At 31.7% G+C, this 19313-nt stretch overlaps 1 protein-coding gene across 1 annotated transcript in view; it reads left to right on the top strand.

Moving 5' to 3' along the window:
• The window catches only part of LOC135931979 (phosphoribosyl pyrophosphate synthase-associated protein 2-like), a 32225-nt gene extending 13247 nt beyond the window's left edge, over positions 1 to 18978 (top strand). Inside the window, exons 6-10 of the mRNA XM_065469298.1 lie at positions 6335 to 6914; positions 9965 to 10201; positions 11205 to 11275; positions 17781 to 17927; positions 18476 to 18978. Of these exons, the coding sequence (XP_065325370.1) occupies positions 6335 to 6914; positions 9965 to 10201; positions 11205 to 11275; positions 17781 to 17927; positions 18476 to 18634 (1194 nt within the window). The 3' untranslated portion in view covers positions 18635 to 18978. The remainder of the gene's footprint in view (positions 1 to 6334; positions 6915 to 9964; positions 10202 to 11204; positions 11276 to 17780; positions 17928 to 18475) is intronic.
• Positions 18979 to 19313: the final 335 nt, after the last annotated feature.

Below are 19313 nucleotides of genomic sequence, written 5' to 3'. Positions count from 1 at the left end.
ATTTAAAAATAATACACCCTAAAAAATTATGAATAACACAAAAAATAAAATTAACATAAATAAAAATCTATCGCGACATGAAATAATCGTTAAAATCGTTAAAGTAGAAATTTAACAAAGTTATATGTTTAAAATATGAAAGCTATAAATTAATTGGATTCCTAGATGCAGCGTTTTCTAAATTGGGGTCTGAGGGCAACCTAGTTAGGCTTGTTGGATTTTTTTTTTCGCCGGTACAATGAGAAGGGTTAAATGCGGATGACAGCTGAGATTGAGTTAGTATATAAAGCCCACTAATTAATTGATTATAAAAAATTTAATGATTTGTAAAACTTGGCATGGCATTAGCGGGTTGTGTGTTGGGTGCAATGATGTTTATAATAGTTATCGAGTTCGAGCCGGGCCGGCAAAACTTTTATAAAAAAAAATTTGGGCCGGGGTTGAAAAATTAGGCCCGGTGCAGATCACTAGTATATACTTCTACTGCTAGATTGGCTATTCATTAATTGAAACTGACCATACATATGAGTCAGCTGTAGCGCCATTTTGTGATTCGCGCTTCGATTAAATGGTCTTTATTTATTATTATTATTAGATGATGAATGCGCATTAATGCATTTACTAGACGCGCTAACTATAAAATGGGGTACAGCTGACTCCTGTGAATGAATGCATCGCCAATCTAGTTGGAGTTGGAGATAGCCTATTGCCTGAAAATAAATTGATGAAACTAGTTATTATTTAGTTGGAATGGAAGGGTTTGTGATCAAGAGTTGAGATTTTGGGCAAGGTACATTGCTTGAAGATAAATTTTTGATTAACAGAAATTACGTTGTTCATAGGTTATGTATCCTGGATTTTTTCTTAACTGATCGAAAAAATACCTCATTCTATAAGGAAAAAAAAAATCTTATTTCTACAACGATAATTAATATGGGATAGTATATTCCGAATGATTAAAACATAGGAAATTAGTGTTTGTTAAAAAGCTCAATTTTGGTTCGTTTTTTTTTTTCAAAACGGAGGGTTTAAGAGTTTTTTTTTTTAGATAAAATGATATTATTATTTAAGCGCCCGTGATTTGGCGAATTAGATTATCCGAGCATTTCTTGCCAGCTATGAAGCTAAATCTTTAGGTCTTACATAATTTTTATTTTGCGGTTATAACCTTTAAATCGGGTCCTCTTCGCGATTATTTTTAACGAGTAAAATTATTGTATCACTAAATTGATTTTATTACCAGTTATAAACTGCTTACTTTGCGAATTATTCTCCCAAAGAAGAATTTTGATGTTGTTTTCGAACATATTAGTTTTCCCGAAGAATAATTCGAGAGGCTTCCCTAAATTTTGCTGTAGAATTTGAATCCCTGGTTGCACTTTTTAATATTGTGGCCATAGTTAACGACATTAGTGCGGTTAAACGGCCAATCTCAAAGCCAAAAAATATTGCCTAAGCCTCAAGATTTCGATAATATATGTCTAGACCTTTGTTCCTTCTATGAGCAAAATCTTCAGGAGTGGATGATATTTTTTTCTAGATGAAGTATTGAGTGAGCCATTTTTAAAAATCGGCTCAAAACGAGCCGTTTAACAACACTAAAACGGCATATAAGAATGCGCATTAAAAATTGATATTTTTTTTTTACCATTCCAAAAGTAATCAATAGTTATGATGTTGTTTTTTTAAAAAAATATTGTGTCTTAAGCGAATCACTTATTAAGAATACATTAAAAAAAATTAATATTTTATGGCTTTATTAACAAAGGTACCCATATTTTTCGTTAAGGCTCCACCAATGTCATTATAAATACCTTAAACTGATTGATGTAGGCTTGGAAACACGAGCATGAACAAGGACGCGGGTTCAATCCTGGTAAGAACCATAAAAACTTTCAAGTTTTTCTTCGATGACTGATGTGTAAAGACATATGGTATGATGAATTTCGGAGCTTAGAGATGACACCCCGGTCACCGACAGGCCTGGACAGCCGGGTGCTAAGGATACCTGTCCAATAAACAAAATGAAGGACACAAATGAAAATATGAATATGAAAGCTAGGGCGTTCCCTCCATGCGACGCGCAGGGTGTAGACCTCCATCCTGTGAAAAATAAAGTAAAGGTCAAAGCAAAGAAGACAAGACTGGCAAGTTTGAATATTGGGACGCTTAAAGGTAAGACGAGAGAATTGGCATCAATGTTGAACAGGAGAAAAGTTGATATAGCGTGCATACAAGAGACGAAATGGAAAGGACAGAAAACTTTGATGATTGGAGATGGGTATAAATTGTACTATAATGGACTTGTTAGCAATAGGAACGGTGTCGGCATCATCCTCAGCCAAGACCTAACCTCTTCAGTAGTAGAAGTCAACAGGATCTCTGATAGACTAATGAAGATAAAACTCTGCATTGGTCAATCAATAATACACATCCTATCAGTATATGCTCCTCAAACGGGTTGCAAGGAAGAAGAGAAAGATGACTTTAGAGCTATCCTTGATGAAGCTGTAATGGAAATTCCTAAGGATGACCTAGTCATAATTGGTGGTGACTTAAATGCGCATGTGGGGAAAGCAAGAGATAGCTACAAAAGGCATCATGGTGGTTTTGGATACGGAGAAAGAAATGATGAAGGAGAGCAACTGAAATTTGCGCAAGCCTTCGACCTTGCCTTAACCAACACCTACTATAGGAAAAAAGACAGTCATTTAATAACATATGAAAGTGGTACTTGGAAAACACAGATAGATTACATGCTAATCTCTCGCAGAAGATTAAAAGATGTAATAGACTGCAAAGTCATCCCAGGAGAAGATATCGCCGCGCAACACAAGCTACTAATCATGGATTTACAAATCTCAAATAAATCCACTCAAAATAAGATAAAACTGGAACCATGCATCAAATGGGGCAAATTAAAAACAATGACAGATGCCTTTGCAATCAATGCAAACATTGAAACAATAAATTGCTCACAAGTCAGTGAAAAATATGGACAGACCTTTCATCCAGATTAATAGACACTGCAAAATCGACGCTAGGCTTGACAAGAGGAGGCAACAAATCACACAAAGAACTATGGTGGTGGAATCAAGAGGTACAAACCACTATACAGGAGAAAAAAGCCCTTTATAAAATATGGTACAAATCCAAAAATGCAGATGACAAGTCAAGATACAAAAAATCCAAGAGATTAGCTACAAAGGCGGTGGCTAGGGCCAAATCTATGGCATACGATGACATGTACGAAGATCTACATACCAAAGAAGGGCAAGAAATAAAATATACAGATTAGCCAAACAGCGAGAAAAGAACTCTAGGGATATAAACGGAGCTCCGAAAGTAATCAAAAATAAAGATGGGAAATTGATAATAAAGGAAAAAGAAATAATGAATAGATGGAAAGAATATTTTCAGGAGCTTCTCAACTTTAATTCCCACATATTGCATCTCGACGAACACTCCCCTTGTCAAAACCTTGTACAACCTATAACAGAACAGAATAATCACATGCCTCAAGCATATGAAAAACAACAAAGCTAGGGGTCCAGACGATATTCCAATAGAAAGCCTTAAAGCACTAGGAGATGATGGAATACATCTCCTCACAAATCTGTACAATAAAATACTTGGAAATGAAGAGGTCCCCCAAAAATGGAGGCAGAGCTATCTAGTTCCTATCTTCAAAAATAAAGGGGATCCACACAATTGTCAAAATTACAGGGGCATTAAACTAATGTCACACTGTCTAAAACTATACGAAAAAATAATAGAAAAAAGATTAAGAGATATAATCGAAATAGGAGAGACACAGTTTGGCTTTATGCCTGGAAGATCAACAACCGATGCTATCCATGCAATTAGGCAAATGAGTGAAAAATACAGGTAAAAGAACAAAAAGCTACACATGGTCTTTCTCGATCTAGAAAAGGCCTTCGATAGAATCCCAAGAAAACTTATCTGGTGGACGTTACGCCACAAAAAAGTTCCCGAAAAATATATAAGAATAATAGAGGATATGTATATGGGACATACAACAATGGTCCGTAGCACAACAGGTACTTCAGCAGGCTTCACAATAGCCGAAGGAGTTCATCAAGGGTCGGCTCTCAGCCCACTTTTCTTCATTACAGTAATAGATGTATTAGCACAGTCTATACCTCAAACAGTCCCGTGGAATATGATATTTGCAGATGATATTGTGATACTTGCCGAATCCAAGGATGAAATGAAAGAAAGGTTAGTGAATTGGATAAATATCCTAGAAACGCACGGATTAAAAGTAAATAGAGAAAAGACGGAGTATATGGTGATAGGAGGAGATGAAACGGAGAGTATTGATATAAATGATTGGCAGATATCCGCAATTGAAAGCTGCAAATATTTGGGCTCCACTATACAAACAAACGGCACAATAGAAAAAGAGATAAAGAATAAGATTAATCAAGGGTGGTTAAAGTGGAGATCTTTATCTGGAGTGCTATTTGACAAAAGAATCCCACACAAATTAAAGGGAAAAATTTACAGTTCCATAGTACAACCAACTATTCTATATAGTTCGGAAACATGGCCAACCAAAGAATCAGACGAGAGAAGTCTACAAACTCTGGAGATGAGAATGCTGAGGATGATTGCTGGGGTAACAAGAAAGGATAAGGTGCGCAGTACAAGAATACTAAATAGTTTAAAGGTAGTGTCCATTAAGACTAAGTTAATGGTAAACAGACTTAGGTGGTATGGGCACACAATGAGAAGGCCTATGAACTACATAGGAAATAAAGTTGAAAGATTGGAAGTGATGGGCAAACGTAAAAGAGGAAGGCCAAAACTTCAATGGGGCCATAAAGTTAGAGCCAATATAAAGAAGTATAAAATAGATAAAAGAGATTGTACGAATAACATAAAGTGGAGAGAGATGTTGAAGGAGCTTACCACCAGAAAAGGTGAAAGCTAAAGAGAAAAAAAAAAAAAACTGATTCATTCATGTAGGTTCTTCGTAGTGAAGGTCAACGGTCCGGTCCTATCGGTCTTAGACCGGGATTGGACCGGACCGATTGTCGGACCGATCTTTTTCTTGAGGACCGTGGTCCGGACCGGTCTTTTATTATTGTTTAAGTTTGCTTTACTATACAATTAATATAATTTTTTTGTATATTTTATTTTATGATATTTTTCTAGAGGAGTCATTTTAGATTTTGTTAATTTTTATTTTACAATATAAAAACCATAAGTTTGTCCAAGAAACATTTTACTTATAGTCCCAATAAAAACATAGAGTGTGTGTTCACTGCAGTACCAAATTTAATGTATCGTCAGCACCTAGTAACAAAATAATTGTTTATAATTTTTTAAGCAATAAATTAATCAAAATAAGCAATAATATTATTAAAATATTTTAGTTATTATATAGTTCTATTTTTTTTTAAAGAAACTGTCTTTACTTAACCTTATTCTTAAGAAAATAATTAGGTACCTTAAGCAGACATCTGATAAAACATAAAATATATACTTCTAATGATGAAAATGGAAATATCTCAAAAAACACAATCTACTCTTAATTTTAATATGCCCTCTACAAGCACAAAATCATTTTTTTCAATACCATTGGATAAATTTTATTGTTTATATAATACTCTTATATTTAATAAAATGATAAAACAAATCAAATTAGGTTAAAAAAATATGTTTTTTAAACAAATAAAAGACCGGTCCAGGACCGGTCTTTTTATTTAGGACCACGGTCTGGACCGATCATTTTCTTAAGGACCGCGGTCCGGTCCGGTCCGAGGGTATCGGTCCAGTCCGGACCAAAGACCGGACCGTGACCTTCACTAGTTCTTCGTATCATTACAAAATTTCGGCTGGTTGGCACGCCATTTTTTTTGTTTCCCCTATAAATAATTTACGTTCGTAATTCCTTATATGTGAAATCAAAATGGCATTGTCACTAAACTGATTTGTATTCCGTGGCGTTTCAAAATGTAACATAATGAAATGGATCGTTGGTCTTGGCAAGTTATATTATTATGTCATTCTCATTGGTTGATACTTAATTTATCCAATTTTACCGCATCACTGCAAAGCCACGTATTTTTTTTTAGATTACGAAAATCTTTAACTCGATAAATCCCTTGTGACCAAAATAAAATTTTATATCCTTTTCATCTTCCCTTTCTTTTTCAAAATTTTCTTTGCGGCAGACACAAACGTGCGAATAAATATTTTGCTAGAAATTTACTTACCCCATTCTCAACCTTAACTAGTAAGATGGTAAATCAGCTGATTATATTTTTTTTAAAAAATTTTTGCCTACATATTTGTATTATCTCAGATTCCGGATTACCGTAACGCCGTCATAGTGGCTAAAAACCCGGCCGGGGCAAAACGAGCCCAAAGTTACGCCGAACGTGTCCGCCTCTCTCTTGCGGTGATTCATGGTGAGCAACGGGATCCGGAGGAGGACGAGATGGACGGAAGACAGTCCCCGCCCCCACCATTTTCTGGCCTCATTCCCGGAAATTTTGCGGCTAACGTTGGCGGAAATGGTTCGAAGAAGTCATCGATTGAAAAGGAGGACTCGAAAGATGCCAAGAACAAGCAGAAGAAGGAAAAGGAGAACGGAAATGGTCTCGTTAAAAGTGATCTAAAAGATCCCAAGAATAAATTGGAAAGGGAAGAGGTTTCTATTTCGAAAGCTAAAAATTTGTCGCTCAACGCAGTCCACGATAGGCCTCCCTCGAAGGACGCCGTCGAGACGAACGGTAAAGGCTCGGGGGAAGCCGCGAAAAGCATGGGGAGCATTCCCTACAGGTTCCGGGAAGATATCGAGGAAGCGGCGGAAAAGGAAAAGAGCTTCGAAACCAATTACGACATTTACGATGACCGGCACTCCCAGGGGAACATATTTGAAAGTAATTGTTTATTACTTTATTCATATTTTATTTTTTGCTATTTGAAATTGGTAAAAAAAAATGATTGCCTTCATCTTAAATCGAAAAATTGTGTTTTTCCACCAGCGATTCAAGGGTTGAGAAATGAGGATTGCTTAACACATCGAATACTTGAATTAATAAGAATTAAGAAACAGTACAGTTTAAGAAAATCGATAAAAAGCTATACTCCAAATCAGTGTTGTTAAACAACGACTATATTGAAAGTAGCGCGCTATTAGCTACTTTTAAAAAGAGGTAACCTAAAGCTACTTTTACGCTACTATCGGTATAAAAAAATATGACTTAAAATTCCAAATATCTATAATTTATAGGGATGTTCCAATATCCGATATTACGGATATTAAATTGATATCGGCCGGTTACCGATCCGATATCATATCCGATTTTGTATTCTGTAAACATACTCATCGTTTTAATTTTTAAAGCACAACAGCTCTAGTATTCGCAAAATCGCTTCATTCGAGCCGATTTAAAACGGCTAATTCAGTCTTTTATCCAGAAAAATATTACGTGTGCCTGAAGATTCTGCTCGTAGATCAGAGAAGGGTTTTTTGGCACTATTATCGAAATCTTGGTTTATAAAATTGACTCAGAGCTATCGGTAACAACTACATGTACATCTCACTCATCTAATATACTTTTGACAAGTGTACATCAATGCATCAAAAAACAGCTGGGAACGCCATTTTGATCACCCATAATCATTATCAAAAATTTTAAACGAGAGGCCAATTTATTCTTATATCCGACGCAAATTCTATTAAAGAATTGCCTGATCATCGAGATAATAAGGAAGCCAAGTTATCAACTTAATAGTAGTGTTTTTTTTAACATGAAAATAATTACTATACGGGTTTACCAAAATGGCGGGTCCAGCTGATTTGCATTCAGCGACGCTTTCAAATGCATTATTATGAACGAAACGTCAGTCTAGGTATTATATGTCATTAACCCAACCCATAACATGAGTCATTTAAATATGTTATAATGAATCAAGTTAAAGTTTATATTCATGAATCAGAAAATTGTATATAATATTTTTTTATTGATAAATCACTCATACCATTTAACATAATATAATAAGTAATAAATAAATAAATAAAGACGCCATTTAATCGGATCGGATAGGAAAATTTTTTCAATATCCGCCAATAGCCGATATTTTAAAAAGGGTGAAATATCCCCGACCCGATAGAAAAATAATAATATCTCCATAATGTCATCCCCAAGTTCTTAGAGCGACGATCTGAAAGTAGCTTTGACTAAATAATCCTAAACTACCACTTTAGGGCAAATGCGGTATTAAATTTAATCATATTTTTTACTTGGAGTATTTTTTAGATTTCAAAAAAAAAAATCATCTATAGATAATTAGCTAATCTGCGTTAGGGTCAGTCAAAAATTATAACAGTATAATAGGTAGAATAAAAATTGTATAGGGGGGATAAGTGGCATTGGTGCTGACTGGCCAGGCTGCCAACCTTCAATTTCTCTCAAAATTGGTTAAAATATGAAAGGATTGAAATAAGAAATATTTTTTAAAGCATGTTTTGATAAAATTTATAAACATATTATCGGTGATTTTTAAGCATATTTTATAACATCGGGATAATAATGATAATAATCTATAAAACATTATCATTAAATTGATGGGTCTGGTGATAAAATGAAGATATTAATATTAATGATGTTTTTAATTCTTGAATAATATCTTGTGGCCAGTTGAAACTTACCATGTTTGTGTTATGTAATCTTAATATCTTATATATTTATTAAGATTATATTCAACGTTATTTGAATATTATTATATTTTGTCATACAATATTATAACTTTTCTTATATTTAATATTGTATTATTAAAAGTCAATCGAATTGCATAATATTAGAAGTTAAATTACATAATTATTAAAATACTACATAAAATAGATAAGAATTTAATATAAAAGATACCAATTATTTTGACTATAAGAGGTTTGGGACTGGGTTAGAAAATCGACTTTCACATAAAGCTCTTCTAGCTCAAGTACTGTTAGAAGATACAGCTTCGATTCTAATATTATTTTAGAGATTAAGGATTGTGCTACACATTGATATTAAATTTATGTTCCCTTAAGTTGAGGCTACTAGTTCTTTCTGGAACATCCTGCAACCAAATTTATACCCTGTGTTAATTTTTTTTTTTATTATCGAGATTTAAAATATTTTACTAATTTAGGAAAAGGAAATTCCACATTAATTTTATCATTTTTCATGGAAATTCCTTGGTCTATATTATCCGTTTTTCTAAAATTATCTTCAATATTTAATCTCTAACGCCGACATTTTTAAATTATTTTTGAAAAACTAGATTTGTAAATGTAAGATTTTTTTTTAAAATATAAATTTAAATTTTCGAAATTGTGATAAATAAATTTAATAAAAAAGATTATGATTTTTAGAAATTAATTCTTATTAATGGTATACATTTATTATCTAATTTGTTCTAATAAATTTAATATATTTAAAAATGTTTGAAACATATATAATAATACTATTAAATAAAAGAACGGAGATGGTGTGACGCAGGGAAACAAAAATGAAAAAGGGAAGTAAGCGTTGTCTATGATAGCTCTTTAGCTAGAAGGCTACCATAGAAACTGATATAATTAGCTTTGTGAATCGCTATGGATAATCATGCGCATTTTTTTATATATAAAATTGAGAGTAACGCACTAAAAGCTACCGTTACTTTTAAAAAAGTAGCGCGATACTTTCAATTAAGTTTATTTTGATAACCTGAAACCGAATTTTTTATTTCGACACGATCCAGATTTTATAAAATTTATTGTACGGCATAATGTACCCGAATATTAATTAGGTCGGGTTTTTCAGGTCTTTAATCCTAATATGGAGACCTGCAGGGCCGGTTATACCGGAAAGGTGGTCAATTTGGGGAAAAAATCTTGGGCGGACCTAAAATTTTCATTTTCTCCGCTATAACTACAAATGTTTCAAAAATATTTGAAAAGACCTTACACCGCTTTCTAACCATGTCGACCCCGAGGAATTATCCAACAAACTGTTCAGGCGCATAAACGATGACGATTTATCGGGGGAAGATGAATTTCCCGGTTTCGATGCCAACGAGACGGTGGGGGGATACCCTCTAAAGCGTACCGCATCTTCCGCGGCGTATTCCGATACCTCGCTATTGGCCAGGATGGAAGGCTCGAAATCCGACTTTTTTGGCGGGTATTACATGCCCAGTGAGTTTTAATATGTATATACTCAGCGTTTTGATCTAATTTTGAGTGCAAAAATATTCAGCTATCGAGGCCCCCTAGTCCCAAGACAATTTTATCGGAATCTGATTATCTGGTGCAGATAAAAATTTTAAAATTAAAACCAGCCTGATAATGTCTGTCTGACTGACTTACCCCCTAGGGTTAGTCAGACAGGGTAGTTTGATTCAGGACCCTACCTTATTTAGCCTCATAATTTATCGATGTTATAGAATAATATGAAAAAAACTGTTTTTTCGGAATTTCTGTTTTTTTTTGTTACTAATAGAAATCATACAATTTATTATGTTAAATTGAGTTTGTTTTATAAGCGTGACACTTTTGTTCTGTTTTTTTAAATTCGAAAATTTTGTTTTTATATGTAATAATTTTTTCGTTGTTTTTACTTCCTTCCATTTATGGATCGAATTAGGGACTAGCTAAAACTGATTTTTACCCGAACTTCGGTCTGAACCAGTCATAACCTACAAATTATTCGGACCAAGTAGGAACTTTATTTAAATTGTATTATTTATTTTTTAACTTAATTTACTCCTTTTTATTTACCTAGTGGTTGTATTAAAAAAAAATACTATCCACATCTATTTATTACTTTAATTTTTTTTTAAACATATATGATGTAATAGCGCATGCTCAAAATTAAAAAAAAACTCACGATATAAGGAAGAAAAAAATTATTAATTTTTGGAAAGTAAGATAAAAAAATTTTTTTGTTTTTATGGTTATCGACAAAATTGGCACAGCTTTTAATTCGATTCATCCTTCGGACAACCTAGACCGAAACGAATCAGCTGGAGTCACGTGCTGATTTAAAAAAAATTTTGGCTTGATAATCCATTCAAACTTAAAACCTAGGCTAGAATCCTCCTATGAGTCGGGGAGTCAAAACAGCTGAAACGGTTCACCGAAAAGCCCTCATCAGCAGTCTTAATTTATTATGATATATATTTATTTTTTTCTATCAAAGTAATGACACAAAAAGAAAAGCCACCCCTCACCGTCGTGGGCGATGTTAACGGCAGGATCGCCATTTTAGTGGTTAGTATTTTTTTTAATTATATCTAACGCCTTCCTTTATAGTAAACGTGATTGGTTCAAGCGGTGCGGTATTTAACGCAGGCGAAATCATAGCCGATTCTTCGTAGCGTTAATAATTTACGAAATATACCCCGCGGTACATATGTTTTTCATCGTTTCGCATACGCTTGCACAAATCGCGTTTACTATAAAGGAGGCCTAAATGGTGGGGCGAACACAGTGGCGTATCCAGGATTTTCCTATGGGGGGGGGGAATTTTTTTGGTCGCCCCTAAACCCTCTTAGCTGGCCTTCGGCCAGCTTTAGCCCGGTCTTTGGCCGGGTCTTATGTTTTACTATTCTATTAAATTTTTCATATAATTATATATCTTTTTTTAACTTTTATTTACTAATTTGTGCCTAATGATATTATAAGCCTATTTTTTATTATTTTAAGTTAGGTATGTTATATTTAATAAAGTTTTTTTAAATGTAAAGTTGAAATAAAATGTCATTTAAAATTTGTTTTAAAAACTAGCCTCTGCTTAAATTCTCATACAATATAAGTAGAATAAATTTTTTTTTATTGAAAAAACCACAGTAAAACATTGACTAAAAAATAATTTAAAAAAACAAGTTTTTTTTTAACTTCTTATCAAATACAATATTATACAGAATATTTTATTAAATACTATAATTATAATGTGATTTTTAATTTTCGTGGGAATGTTGCCAATGTATCAAGAATTTCGTTTGTCGTGGGAACCAAATCTCTGTGGATATTTAACAGAGCTAACCCATTTAGCCGAGATTCGGAAGTATTACTTCGTAAATATGTTTTCAACCTTCTCAAGCTTGAAAATGTCCTTTCATTCGTGCATGTTGTAATAGGCAAACATGCAAGAATATAAAATAACTTCAAAATATTGGGAAATTGAGCCAAGATATCTTTACAACGATTTAGCGCATCAATGGCATGCTCAGGTAAAATAGGTAAACGTAATAAATATCTATACCATAATTCAAATTCGCTGATTAAATTTATCTCCGAATCAATATCGTACGAATAAAATTTGGCTAAATATTTTATTTTATCAATCGTGCCATGAGAAAATGAGGAGGGATCTTTGGGCAATAAAACTTGAAGATTTGCAAAGACTTCTTTTTTATCTAAAAATCGTACTTTTATTTGTGATAAAAAAGTGTCCAAGAATGGGATAAAAATAGATATTTTATAATAATCTTCAGTTGATCCAATATTTACATTGCATCTCATTAATTGCCTTGGTGCTAGACGAGGTTTAATTATTGATATATCATAAATTTGAGCCTTCGATTCAATATCTACATAAATATTATGAAAATATTCATCGACATTCGTTCTTATTTCATCCACCTGTTCATATATATTTTCTGCCAAATCAATTACCTGAACCAAATCTAAATTTGGTTTTTGTAGATTTCTACAAAGTATTGAACTATAAGAAAATAATTTATTGATGCAACTAGCTGATAAACTCTGATTGATCAATTGAATTCAATAATGGTATCGCTTCTGACGACACATTACTATCTTGCCATTTGGTAATTTCATGTAAAGATATTCTTATCATCTCTTCGAGTTCTATAAATGCCGAAACTGAATCATGACGTAAAACCCATCGTGTAGGGCACATTTTTTTTAATTTTTGATGATGTGTTTCTGGTGCATTCTTTGATATAGTTCGATTCAAAACATCTGACCGTTTGGGATATTTAAAAAAATCATAAATTTTGGATATAATGGCTAAAAATATATTTTATTTATTTTATTTATAAGTTAAAATACCCATGGAATTGCGTATAGAAGGTAGAGCACATGAATCGGATATTGCCAAATTCAACGAATGAGATGCACAATAAACATATATAGCGGAGGGATATTTTTTTAAAATATGTGCTTTGACACCATTTAAATGGCCACTCATAGCCGGAGCACCATCATAACCTTGTACTCGCATCAAATTTAAATTTAACTTATATTTCTCTAAATTTAACAAAATAGTTTTGGCGAGGGCCTCCCCTCTCATATCCACAACTGGTATAAATTGTAAAAATTCTTCTAATATTTGTATATCACCTATGATGTATAATTTTTTTTATTATTAATAAAATTATAAGCTTACCATCCAGGCTTATATAGCGCACACATAAAGACATTTGTTCTACTCCAGAGACATCTGTTGTCTCATCAGCCAAGACCGAAAAGTAGGGTGATTTGTTGATATTTGTAATAACTTTCTTCAATATTAATTCATTGCAGGCATCGATGATTTCATTCTGAATTATTGGGCTCAAGTAGGTCGCATTTTTAGAACAATTTAACAAATTGTCTCTAAGTATGGGATCTCCAAGAGATCTATTTCGAAGAATAGCTCTTAGGTTACCATCATTATTGTTATTATCATTATCAAATATCGCACCGCTATCTCTATGACCTCTAAGAGCGATACCTTGGATGCCACATACCAGGATAGCGTCAATTATTGGCGTTAGTCTTGATCTATTTTGCAAAGCTAGTTCTTGCTTTCCAGTATCTATTATTCTAATTATATCCATAGATTCTCCATTTTTGATAGATCGCAAGGAATATATTGTTTGTTCTGCATTAATATGATACTTATTATTTTGATGGTTGTTAAAAGTTTCAGTAGCATCTTTCCATTTAGTAAATGGTGTTAATACTAATCTCTGTAATTTTTGCTGAGCCCTTCCAGCAAATTTAGGACCAAATAAAACACAATTCTTGCAAAATGCACCATTAATGGTAGGTGAAAATGCAAGCCATGTCCACCTTGATAACCAAACATATTGGAACTTTAATTTTTTTGTTGTCGTGTCCCTAATAAATGGGAAAGTTATATCTGGTTGATATATATTTTCCAAAATCTCCAGTTTTTTTGAGGAGTTAAATCATTCTTTAGGAAATTATATATATCCCACGGTTGCCCTAAAAGACATTATTATTACCAACATTCATTAATGTACATATAAAAGCATTTAATAATAGACAGGCATTATCTGGCCAAAATTAACATTATAAAAATTATTATAATTATCAAATCTATCATTAAAATTAAAATGCTTATTCTTACTGAAATGAAAATGAACATATTATTTAATAAGCAATTGTTATGATCAAATAAAAATTCCACACTATTAATATCTATCAAATCTATCATTAAAATTAAAATGCTTATTCTTACTGAAATGAACATATTATTTAATAAGCAATTGTTATGATCAAATAAAAATTCCACACTATTAATATCTATCAAATCTATCATTAAAATTAAAATGCTTCTTCTTACTGAAATGAACATATTATTTAATAAGCAATTGTTATGATCAAATAAAAATTCCACACTATTAATATCTATCAAATTTAATATTCTTATAATATTCACCAACTGCCTAACTTAATTTTTATAAAATATATGCTAGTGCTTGCTACCTACCTTTATCATTATTTCCTTCAATTTCTATTTGTACATTTTTTTCATGCTCAAACCTATTTAAATTTTGTATATCTTCTGTTCTAAAGAAAAATGAAAAATATAAAATTAGATATATTAATTAAATTATATACCGTTTGTTTTCAATATCTTTGTCTTTGACTAAAAATTTCTCCATTTTTTATATTTTTTTTTGAATAATGTTAATGTACTCACAAGGAAAGGAAATTTTAAAAAAATTTATTTATTAAAAAATAAGTTTTATGTTGGAAAATTGATATTCAAATATTTGTAAAATTTTGATTTATGGGGGGGGGGGGGGGGGGGGTAAAATTTTTATTAGCTTAAAATGATATTTATGAAAACAGTCAAATTTACAATGGGGGGGGGGAATTTCCCCCTTTCCCCCCCATTGGGCGCCTGGGCGAACATAACGAATATCATTTTTTTTAAAAAAAACACGACCTATTTATCCCTATTATTTATATAATAATTTTTAAAAAAAATTAAATTTTTAAAAATATATTTTTACATTAATTAATATAATTATATTAATTGTATTTAATTAAGATTTTAATATATTATATGTCATATGGGGATTCGGAATCTCTTGATTTTAAATTCTCTACCGAGACAATTTAAAAAAATTTAAAATCCCATTTATCCGGAAATGGATTCTAGCATGTGTAGAGTATTTTTACCCTATAAATTTCAGCCAATTATGCAATGAACTTTAGAACACCTCCTAATTTATATTAAAATGGCTGAAATATATGGGGTGAATACTCTACACATGCTAGAATCCATTTCCAGTTAAATCGGATTTTAAAATTTTTTAAAATCGCCATCGGGTAAAGGATTTAAAATCAAAAGATTCCGACCATACGACATCTATATATTTTTTTTGAGAGATTAATAATTTACTTTTTTTGAATTTTAAAATTAGTTAGAAACTAAATAAAGAAGCAAAGAGTAGTCACATATCAATGAATAGATTTGAATATTTAAATAAAAAAGATTTTAGTCAACTGGGGTTATATTTATACTTTCTTCCTCTTATTAAGCTTAATAAGTAAGTGGAAGTCCTTATTTTTCTATATAGGCATTTTACACGAAAAAACAAGCAATAGGGTATTTTCTATTTATAAAATATAACTTTTACCATCCCCTATAATATGTATTCGGTTGAGTATTATAGTGTTCCATATTTTCTGAGCTTAAAAAATGTTATACTTGTAAACCTTTTTAAAGGTTTTTGTTTTACCCTAATATTTTTGTGGGATAATCCAAGTTTTATAATTAAATAATTAATTCGTTAAAATTATTATAAAACGAGTTCTATCGGCATTGCCAGGACTATTCCACTAGATTCATTCTTTATACAGAAGATTTAAATAATTCTTCCAAAATAAATATAATATCAATTTATACCTTTTGTGAGACAAAACTACCTCCTAGTTCATATATGCCTTTATAAGAGAAAATTAAAAAAAAAAACAATTTATTTTTTCTGTAAAATGGTTTTCTATTCATATTTAAAGGTAATAATTGAATTTTTTGATTTTTTTTGAAAGAATATACATAATCTTGGACCTAGTTTAGTGGGCTAGACAATGCTAATAGAACTATTTTAAACAATTAATTTTTTTATGTAAACTTAAGATTATCCATTAAATATTATGGAGAGTATGTTAGCCATTTTACATGAAAAACACGGAATGCGTATTTTTCTGTCTATAAAATATAAGGCTTCCATCATCCCTATATGTCTTCGGTTGAGTATTATTATATCCACTTTTTTTTGCTATAAAATCTTCTTTTTTGAACTATATTCTTATAATATATATCCACGATAAAAATAATATAAGAAACCCTTTTTTTAAAAAAAAAATGATCACCTGAACGATTGATCCAATTCAAGGAAATTATTTTTAATCACATGACCTGTCAGATTTGTCAAGTTAATTGAATAAAAAATTACCTTACCCTAAACTCTTTTAATTTTCACCCTAATCCATATCTTTCTAACCTTTAAACCTATGGAAGTATATTCCAGCATGTTTAGAATACCTATCTTCCTGAATTGTGAGCAATTTTGCCGCTAACCTTTGATCAGGAGATCATTTTTAATCAAATGACCTGTCAGATTTGTCAAGTTAATTAATAAAAATGATTAAATTTAATCTTTACTTACCCTAAACTCTTTTAATTTAACCCTAATCCATATCTTTCTAACCTTTAATCCTATGGAAGAATATTCCAGCATGTTTAGAATACCTATCTTCATGAATTGTTAGATATTACCTTACCCTAAACTCTTTTAATTTAACCCTAATCCATATCTTTCTAACCTTTAATCCTATGGAAGTATATTCCAGCATGTTTAGAATACCTTAAGCAATTTTGCCGCTAACCTTTGAGTCATTTATAATTTTAAAAAAATCTATAGAAAAACGAAATTAAATTTGAATTGTCTTGAAATTCTTTGGAATACACTTCCGGTTAAAATCAAATTTTTAATTTTTTTTTTAAAAAACGCGCTCAAAAAATGTTTGGAAGATATAAAAAAAAATAACACATTTGCCGCTATAACATACGTATTTCATCCAATTAAAAAATTTCATTGAGTAACAAATTTAGTTTTTAAAAAATGGATATAGAACATTATAATACTCAGCCGACGATATGCTAATAAGGGGGATGCAGTCGGGGGTTAAATTAAACCTATAATGTGAGGTCTGCAACGGTCAGGTCTAAAATCGGCCGGGCGGTTTAAAATTACTTTTTAAAAAAATGGAATCGATCAAATCATTTTAAAACACCGGGCAGGCGGGTCTCCCGTGCTTTCTTCATTATCGAACTAGAAAAATTGCAGTGCACGCCGATTCGATAATCGGATCGATCCCATTTATCGGATCAATTTAAAGCTAATATCTAATTGGTTAGAAACGGCGCAGGCGCAGTCCTAAAAACAATCATCGAAGTGTTCTATTTTAGTTTGTTTTTTTTTAAACATTATTTCTAAAAATGTAGGACGACATTATAGACGAACCAGATAGCTTTATCCACGCCGCCGAAATTTTGAAGGAAAGGGGTGCTTGCAAAGTTTATCTCATGGCCACCCATGGCCTATTTTCTGGCAACGCTCCTAAGCTGCTTCAGGAATCTCCTATCGATCAAGTATTTAGATAGGCATTTTATAATTTAAATAAAAGATGGAATGAAAAAATATAATACATATGTAAAATAAGAAAATAATAAAGAATGAATGAGAAGGGAGGAAAAGGAAAATGGATGAGAAATTGTAAAAAAAAATTTGAATTAAAGTCTTACAAATAGTGTTTGCAACGGTTCCGTCTTTTTTTCCTAAAATGGGACTGGACCATTAGGTCTAGGTCGGCGGTGCCGACCTATATATAGAAAGTATTTTTATTATGACAATTTGCTCAAATCTAGTCCAGAAATTTCAAGCTATTTAGCAATCCCTATCCGAAACCGATATTTTCTGAAGGGATTTGAACCCGCCTAAATCCGAAAATACCCCGGGTTTCAATAAATCGGTCCCATGGTTGATCCGCGATCTCGAAATGTTCTAACCAAAAAACAATTTTTAAAATTTCCGGATCAATATTCGGAGTTCGAAGCCGTAGTTCCGAAAAGAGGGGTTCGGTTATCTACAACCCGGTATTGTCCTATCAAATTTTACTTAAAAATTTTTTTTTTTTTAGATAATCGTTACGAATACTATACCCCACGAAAATCAAAAAATGCAATGTTCAAAGATAGAAACGATCGATATCAGCGTTCTCATATCCGAGGCCATCAGAAGAATCCACTACCAAGAATCGATGTCCCACCTCTTCAGAAATATATCAACAGCTGATTAATTTATTTCCCGACCTCCCGACCCGACCCCTCAAAACTTTACCCGACACACAAAAAAAAATACCTTTCTTCATTATTTTGAAGATTATTTTATTACGGATTTTACGTTCTACATCTAAAAAACTAATTTATTTATTCATTTTTTTTCAAGTCCTTAATTATGAACGCGCGTCAGTTTTAATGCGCACGCGCAGTTTAAAAAAAATAATAATAATTTCAAAATATATACAAATCCTTTTAAATGCAAGCAATTTAAATTTAAAATAACATGAAATAGACTTAATTCAAGATCATATACCCGTTTATATTAAATAAATTATATTAATATTACGATATCAACTGACTCTATTTTTTATGTGATATGAATTACTAAAATTTTTATATATATATTTAAAAAACAAATTAGCGACGAAGTTTTTATATTTGTATTTTTATGTGATATGTGAAGAGAAAAAAAACACTCGTCATTTTAATAAACAGAAAAGCATTATTTTCAAATTGTGAAATGAAAATTTCAGTTTTATGATAACCTTTTTTTTGTACAAATTTGCCGTCATGAATTATTGATCGCGTTTGTTTTTTTTTGAGGTGTAACATGGTTTTTGAAAGATTAAAATAATGATTCATTTTTATTATAAAAGTCCAAGTATTATTATTATGGTATAATGTCAAAATCGAAAC

The sequence above is a fragment of the Gordionus sp. m RMFG-2023 genome, chromosome 1, assembly GCF_954871325.1.
Source record: "Gordionus sp. m RMFG-2023 chromosome 1, tfGorSpeb1-WG-v2, whole genome shotgun sequence".
NCBI lineage: Eukaryota > Metazoa > Nematomorpha > Gordioida > Chordodea > Parachordodidae > Gordionus > Gordionus sp. m RMFG-2023.
This window is presented reverse-complemented; position numbering and strand designations above follow the sequence as displayed.